This window comes from Limulus polyphemus, unplaced genomic scaffold (genome assembly GCF_000517525.1).
Source record: "Limulus polyphemus unplaced genomic scaffold, Limulus_polyphemus-2.1.2 Scaffold3120, whole genome shotgun sequence".
Taxonomy (NCBI): Eukaryota; Metazoa; Arthropoda; class Merostomata; order Xiphosura; family Limulidae; genus Limulus; species Limulus polyphemus.
The window spans coordinates 68,172-77,282 of record NW_013668730.1 but is presented as its reverse complement, the minus strand read 5'-3'; the positions used below and the strand labels follow the sequence as shown (position 1 = coordinate 77,282).

Here is a 9,111-nt window from a genome sequence, read left to right as displayed (position 1 = left end):
CGCCCCAGTATCACGTAGAATATGTGTGGATATGGGATTGCCAGTGTCATTTGTCAAAGACACAAAACCAACAGACACAAAAAGTGTAAATTCCTCCCTGATTACATCAGCATTTATATCAGTGGCCAAATCAACAACATCGGGTGATCTGGTGAAACTATGTCCATATGTGGACACAAATGCACTAGACACAAACGTTCCTGGTCAAATATCATAAGTTTCCCGATTAATAAACGTTATAACAACCACGGTTATTGCTTCCGAAGTTTATAGCACATCAACTCTAGTATACCAATAATAGATGCTCCTTTTAGGCGTGTGGAGAGTTTCTCGAAAATTCAAATTACGTAACAATACAAAGCTGCACTGGCGTTTATGTACACACATAGATTGTTTATTCTTATACTCGAGAATCTTCTATAACCTTCGAGAATAGGCGGGTGTTTCGCAATACATATTTAACTGTATAAGTTATGTACATTTCTAAATATAAATTTGATATAAACAAACATCGATATTAAAACAAATAATAAATCCGTCACAACTTTATCTTTTATGCAGATGTTTATGCATTACCTTTCTCTTCAGGTCTTTTCGGATTTTCTACACTGGCTTTGCTCCTAGTACCCATGTATTATATCCCTGTGGGCAATATGATCTTCAAAAATCCTGACGGCAACTTAGAGGACGCTATTGACGGATTTTACCAGATAGGCAACAACTGGCAAGTAGCAATGGGCGTCATAGGTTAGTCTTGTCTATTGATTATCATTAGGATATTGTTCTTTGTATTTTGAGCTTTTAGTAACAATCAATAAACATATGGTGCTAATGGTAAATAATATACTAAAGGTTTAAAGAGTGAGCAATACTGTTGGAAACTAACACATTGTAACGTTGTAGAGTTACAATGAACAACTATATAGTCTTTAGATAAGAAAATCTTCATTAAGTCCAAGCTTTCAGACTGGTTACAGCCTTTTATAAAAGGCCCTTCTGTAATCAGTCTGAAAAATTTTGGCATAATAAACTTTTTGTTCTTTTATTATTATCATTTTGTTTAAGTTTAGTGGTTGAAGCGTAATTTCTCTTATTTTAAAGTAAGACACTTAGTAGTGATTCGTAACACATAATGAAAATGGTTTCAACCGTTAAATTTTTAACCTCCAAATAGGAAGTGGGTTTATTTGATGTACACATTATTGTTGTATTGGGGCAACATTATCAATTGTAGTATGTGATATAAAACTTAGAGAGAAAACCAATAGATACAGTTTCCATTTGTTTATGGTATACAGAAGTACCCTACTATGGCCAAAATATATGGTTATCTTCGCTTTCTAGACTCTCGACTATCCGCAATGGTTGTCATTGCGTATGCTTTGTCAAGAGAGAACATGTAGCTAAAGAATATACATAATGATATAAATATTCAGGAAGACTAAGCCGTATATGAAAGTCGAGCGGTCAATAGTATACTTTGGTAAATCAAATTGAGCGAAGATTGACAGTCCATTAAGAAATAAAATATAGTTCAATTTAATGTTCGTTCAAAGTTTCCACAATTTCATTAAAGATGTGGATTTCATTATCTATCCGTATATATATATATAATGGACCGATTTGGATTATTTTGATCTGGTTTATGAATCTCTCAATCCCACCAACATACCATGAGAAACGTGGCCTTGGAATACGAAGGTTCCATATCACTAGAATTATTATGGAATATTCTCACACATTTGTTCAAATCTCAAATCTTCTGTGTACTATCATTGGCGCTTGTATTGTAAGTTTACATGCGTATTTTTTATTTACACATGATAATACAAATGTTATATAAATATATGTTACTTAAAGACAAATCTTTTGTTGCTCCAGGTCTATCTAAATTGCTGCCTTTCTAAAATGAATCTTTGTACATGGTAAATTGTATGTTTGAAATTAAGCACAAAGCTGCACAATGGGCATTTTGTGCTTTGCCTACCATGAGTATCGAAACCCAGTTCTATCGTTGTAATTCCGCAGACATACAGCTGTGCCACTGGGGGTGCAAATAGATGGGACATGATTGATGTGTAATGCAGTCTATATGAACATTAACAAATTCCTTAAATTCAAAATGTTTTTGAATGACATACTCCTTGCACATGAAAAACCCATATTTTGTTAAGTTCCTCTTGTAGCTACCCAAAGTTTTAACAGTTTTGTACAGCTGACTGGGGGGATATCAGTATTCTATGGCTACATATTTATATTTCCTTAAATTTCGGATAAAACCTTCTTGCTATTTTATATTGTTACGGCCCCCCAGTGGCACAGCGGTATGTCTGCGGACTTACAACGCTAGAAACCGGGTTTCGGTACCCGTGGTGGGCAGAGCATAGATAACCCATTGTGTAGCTTTGTGTTTAACTTCAAACAAACAAACAAAATATCGTTACGATAATTTATATCACTGTTCAACATACTTTTAGGAACCATTGTTAGTATTGCTTTTTTCAACTTTGCTGGGATAAGTGTCACCAAAGAAATCAGCGCAACAACAAGGATGGTGCTTGACAGTGTTCGAACCCTGGTCATCTGGGTTTTCAGCATGATATTTGGTTGGGAGCACTTCATCTGGATCCAGCTTATCGGTTTTCTCGTGCTTTTGGGCGGCATGTGGCTTTATAATGATACCACTGTTGGGGATTTTCTTATTAAGAAAGGTTTTATTAAACCAGATGATGATTTGCATCCTATTCTGACAGAAGAAGAAAAACCTCAAGCTACCAATGAAGAGAAAGGAACGTCTATAAATACCAACGGCTCTCTTCCACTTTGAATGTTCTTATAAAGAGAATACATTTTTATTTATATATATATATATATATATATAACGGATAAATGTTGGTGTCAGGCTAAGAAATAAACTTCTCATGGCACATCAACATAGTAAAGCCTGATATATCTCAAATAATAAAATGAGCCCCATTTTTGGATACGTCAGATAGTTTCGAAGGGGAAATGGGCAAACCAAATCTCGATGGAGAGCTAAAAATGTGTATTTTAAGAATCCGCCGGTTGTAGTTTGTTCCCATAGCCAGTTTTTCTATATTCTTCCGTTTCTATGGTAAGCTGTTTGGACATTTTGTAGTTCCCTTGAAAGTTTATAATGTAGACATTGGGTATATGTGAGGTTTGGTCAGTGTTGAATGGTAGATATTTACACGATAATACTAGAATTTGTCAGGTTAATGAAAATCACTTATATTATGTTCGAGAATCCTTTCTATTTGTGATGCCTTAGCGAAATCTCTAATGAATGACATCAACACAGCAATATGAAATGAATATCACTTATAAAATGGTAATTTGCTTTTAAAATAAATAATTTAAAACTATTATACGAACCAAAACTTATGATAGGCAATTTGAATCGTTTTGTATGGAATGATATTTCGTGATCTATTGTAACCATTCCGGTATACATATATAAAAAAATAGTGATTGTTGCTGCAATGGAAGTTCAAATACCTTGTGTTAGAATAATTATAAGTAAATACAAATCTCATCAGAAGGATAATGTTTATCTGTGTATGTTGACACACTATAGAAAAACAACGGCATAATTAATGTTTTAAAGTGTTTATTCATCTTATACAATAGTTGGAATTATTCCATGCCCAGTTCTAAATGTGTGTTCCACGTTTATGTCTAATTGTTTAAATATATTCATACATGCCATCTAATAATCCAAAAACCTTAACGCTCTAATATATTTAACCTTATCAATAACATCGACATACATTTATAGGTAGATTGTCTTAATATAGAATCTAAACCAAGCTCTGCACATTCAGCTTTGCAACTGCTCTCATAGCATGTCCAAATGTTGTACATATTCAAGTTAGATTGCCATTGAATAAATACACGATCTCTAAAGTCATTTTCTAGCTTGTGATGTTAGTGAATCTTATTTTTGCACGAATAAAAAATCGTTTGTGTATGCTTCGCGCTTGGCTTGTTAGTAGAATTGAAACGACAGCTACGGTGGTGTTCTTATTTAATCTCTTTCTCTGTTATAAAATCAACGTCAGAACGTTCTTGTGCCAAAGAATCGTGTAGTTTGTCCCTCTTTATCTTAGCATCATTGATAAACCTTACAATACTCACGGGATTAGCTTTGAAAGGTTTCTCATGGCTGTTTGTTTTGCATATTATGCATATGTTAAATAATTAGAGACATATTATTGGAGGTTTTAGCCACTCGGGACTTTCACAGAAATGTCCAGATTACATGATCTTACATTAACCGCTAGGTTTGAATATTTTATCTTTAGACTTAACACTTACCATTTATCTGTTTGTTCTTTCAAAAACACATAGAATGTCCTAACAACATACATAAAATCATTATGTACACGTATTGGTTATATGTTCTTTACACTTACATACTCTATTAAAAAGTATTTATACTATTATACGTAGTACTTTAAATAGAAGTCTGAAGAATGGAACATTATGACACTTGTGCATAACATTGTTGCAGATCAGCATGAAAACATATAGCTGTGTCGTTTACAAAATATGCCTTGGGAAGTGATGATATCAGTGAACAAATTTAATACTTTGAATGCTGAAGGCCAAAAGCAGTTTAATTTATCTTAAAGCTTGAATAATATGATTTTATTGAAACTATTATACAACACGTGATAAAATAGCATCATAAGAATCAATAATACGTCTTGAAAAAGAAAAGACTACAGCTGTCATCTGGAACTTATAGGAAGAATTATCATGCAACCAGTTTCGTGAAATAGTTTCTCATACAAAGCATTTTTGTATTAAGTTCTGGTTCAGAAATGCTTAATTATATACAGGATTAACCAAATGTTAATCTGTATTTGTAAACCATCAGTGGCAAGCAGACACTTGTTCTAAAATTATTTTGCAATGAATATCCAGATTAGCAATTTGCAAATGACGCTAATTATAATTGGTTGTTTCTGTACTGATGCCAATCATGGGAACTTTCATTTGAGCCATCATGGACTAATATATCATAAATAGATGTGATAATACAGCATAATAAAGGATATTCTCATTAAATTGACAAAATCCATTGTAATCATGGAAATGGCTGCATACAGAAAAAACAAATTACCAGTGACCACGTGAAACTTGATTCTTAAAGTACACATTATTAGCTTTCCAACATGTTAAGTGTGCCCATTTTACTTTCCGGATTATAAAGTTCTTTAAATATGGCTCTTTTTGGATGAATTCGCACAGCTCAACATTGGTTTTTTCCCCCGAATCCCTTCCAAGTTATATTGATGGATTTATAGAAAGCAAACTGACATCAAAAACAGCGACTTTTAACAGTCAAAAGTATTTGACATCTAAAAATTTAATTGATTTAATGTTTGTCAATAGTATGTCATAAGTTTTAATCACATTTTATGAATATAGGCTTCACGACAAAGAATAGTTAAGGTATTTTCAGCTATTGTTTCTTCTGTATAAACAGCTCTAGAGAATTTTCCTGGTAATACATGGAAATATAACTGCAGCTGTTACGAACTTTTTCTGATTCTAACTTACGAATTTCACTGCGAATTAATTTTGAACTTTATAAATTACGTTTTTTTTTCTCTTATAACATGTTAGTAAAGAATATTACTTAAAACCTTCTTGTGACAAGTAACTAAACTTATAACATGTTAAGTAAAGAATATTACTTAAAACCTTCTTGTGACAAGTAACTAAACTTATAACATGTTAAGTAAAAAATATTACTTAAAACCTTCTTGTGACAAGTAACTAAACTTATAACATGTTAGTAAAGAATATTACTTACAACCTTCTTGTGACAAGTAACTAAACTTATAACATGTTAGTAAAGAATATTACTTACATCCTTCTTGTGACAAGTAACTAAACTTATAACATGTTAGTAAAGAATATTACTTACAACCTTTTTGTGACAAGTAACTAAACTTATAACGTGACAAGTAACTAAACTTATAACATGTTAGTAAAGAACATTACTTACAACCTTCTTGTGACAAGTAACTAAACTTATAACATGTTAGTAAAGAATATTACTTACAACCTTCTTGTGACAAGTAACTAAACTTATAACGTGTTAGTAAAGAATATTACTTACATCCTTCTTGTGACAAGTAACTAAACTTATAACATGTTAGTAAAGAATATTACTTACAACCTTCTTGTGACAAGTAACTAAACTTATAACATGTTAGTAAAGAACATTACTTACAACCTTCTTGTGACAAGTAACTAAACTTATAACATGTTAGTAAAGTATATTACTTACAACCTTCTTGTGACAAGTAACTAAATTTTATTCAGTTAGTATAGACAGTGATAAAGTAAAAACAACAATATTTTAGTTTGTTACCACCTCTGTGACAAGTAACCAAACAATTTTATTCGGTCAGCATTCACAGTGATAAGTTAAAAATACATTTTAACTTGTTACCATCTCCTTGTGTCAAGTGACTAAACAATTGTATTCGGTTAGCATTCACAGTGAATAGTTAAAAAAAACACACTTTAACTTGTTACCACCTCACTTGTGATAAATAGCTAAATAATTTATTCGGTTAGCATTCACAGTGAATAGTTAAAAACACTTTAACTTGTTACCATTTCCTTCTGATAAATATTTAACAATTTTATTTGATCAAAACAATTGATCTTTTGTAAGTACCCTTAATGATAAAATACAAAACAGTTTTCATTTAGTTGGTAAACACAGTAATATGTAATTACTAAACAGTTGTTCTACTAGTAAGAATGATTATTGAAATAAAATTTAAATACAAGTACTAGTAAAGTTAGTTTAAGGCAGATTGTATCAGGAAAAGATGGTGGAACAATCACCATCTAATATACAAATAAAAATTACGAATTTCTGTCTTACTGTGCATGCAGTCTATAAGACGTCGATAAAGGGAGCCATTAAGTTCCTCTCGCTCTAGTTACCTACCAGAATCAATTATTTAACAAAAGTGTCACATGCACTTTTTGTGTGAAAGATTTCTATAAATCAGAGCATATTGTGTAGAAAAAAAACTAATATTTTCCACTGGAAAGTCTGGTGATACCTCAAGGATACAACATGCCTTATAAATAGTTATGTGAGTAGCACTTGCATCTGGAATAAAATGATTCAGAATTATAGCAAATATTGATTTGCTTTAAACACACTGAGAGTTCTAAATTAAAGTTTTTGTCTTTGATTGTGTTTTTTGTTTGAAATAAACATTATTTCACTGTATTGTACATAATGTCTCTCGTTTTTTGTTTGTTTTTTAAATGAAACTCAGTCAAGTTTAAAATAATTCAATCGATGACTCCTGTTATTCTCGGATCCTATCCGATTAATCTAAAGAAAATGAGAATATCAAAAAGCTATAAAAATAACTTTTTAGAGCTTACATTCTAATATAATTTTGATACTAAAAACAAATCATTTTGTTTGTTTGTTAAATTTCGTGCAAAACTACCCTAGAGTCATCTGCGTCCCAATTTTGAAGTGATAAACTAGAGGGAATGCAGCTAGTCAATACCACCCACCGTCAACTCTTTCGCTACTCTTTACCAACGAATAATGGTATTGTTCATCACACTATAAGATCCCCGCGCCTGAAAGGGCGAGCATGTTCGAGGACGAGTTTCGATTCCCCAGACTGTGATTCGAGATCCCTAATCACTAGGTTATGCGAAACTCCTTCAACAAATTAAAAACAACAATTCTTTTTTACACTAATAGTCTAAATTCTTAGTTTCAAAATCTTCTTGTACGATTGCCAGGTCTTTTAAAACCTACTTACCCCTTTAGTTACTAATAATAATCTCTCCCCTTCTGCCAATGAGTCAGCAGTAAGTTTACCGACTTAAAACGCTAAAATAAGGAGTTCGATTTCCTATGGTGGACAAAGCGCAGGTAACCCATTTTGTACTTTTCGATAAAAACATGCAAATAAACAAACAGATAGTAAAAATGTACTGGAAGTAGGTCTTAATACTATATGTAATTCGAAAACGAAAAAAAAAGGAATCAAACTACGTTTTTACTCAATTACTTATTGGTTTATTCTAGATTGTTAACCTAAACTGATTTATGTCGAACTGATTACGTAAAGGGATAACCTGAGTTTGTGAAAAGTTTATAGTTACTTGAATCTCATGAGCGACCTCTGGTTAATTTGAATAAATACATATCAATTTAAGCAGTTCGACAAATAAAACACCCCAGGAATTGATGGAATCTGACAAATAATATCAATTTTCATTATTTTTCACAAAAAATATGCCGCTTTTTCAGCTATTAGTCATCAATATTTCAATTATTTCGTCTTTAATGAAACACTTTTAAAAATTAGGTTGATTATATACGAGGCATCAATGAGTTGCAGAATACAATACGTATTTGAAAGGAAATGTAAGTTCATTGGTTACTTCAATACGTATCTCGAATGAACCTGAAATTCATTGATTAATCTAATATGTATCTCCAAGCAACCTAAATTTCATTGATTAGTCCAATGTGTATCTTAAAGGGACTTCAAATTCTTTGTTGTTGTTGTTATTCCATATGTATCTAGAGAGTTAGTTCAGTCCGTATCTTGAAGGAATATAAACCTTATTGGATAGTACAGTACATATCTTGAGGAAACTGAAATATTTTGGTTAGTTTCATACGTATATAGAAATAACCTAAACTTCATTGGTTATTTCAATAAGTTCCCCGAACGAATTTCGACTTCGTTGATTAGTTCAATACGTATATAAAGGACTTAACCTTAATTAGTTAGTTCAATATGAATCTTGAAAAAAAAACAAATTTTAATTAGTTGGTTCAATACGTATCTATAAAGGACTTATCCTTAATTAGTTAGTTCAATATGAATCTTGAAAAAACTCAAACTTAATTAGTTGTTTCAATACGTATCTATAAAGGACTTAACCTTAATTAGTTAGTTCAATATGAATCTTGAAAAAAAAATTAATTGGTTAGTTCTAAACGCATCGTGAAGGGATCTAATCTTGTTTGGTTAGTATAATACGTACCTGGAAAAAACTCAACCTTTATTG

At 31.6% G+C, this 9,111-nt stretch overlaps 1 protein-coding gene across 1 annotated transcript in view; it reads left to right on the top strand.

Moving 5' to 3' along the window:
- Positions 1–7,298, top strand: part of LOC106468702 (solute carrier family 35 member F6-like) — a 65,426-nt gene extending 58,128 nt beyond the window's left edge. The window contains exons 6-7 of the mRNA XM_022397063.1: positions 589–747; positions 2,478–7,298. Coding sequence (XP_022252771.1) covers positions 589–747; positions 2,478–2,827 — 509 coding nt within the window. The 3' untranslated portion in view covers positions 2,828–7,298. The remainder of the gene's footprint in view (positions 1–588; positions 748–2,477) is intronic.
- Positions 7,299–9,111: the final 1,813 nt, after the last annotated feature.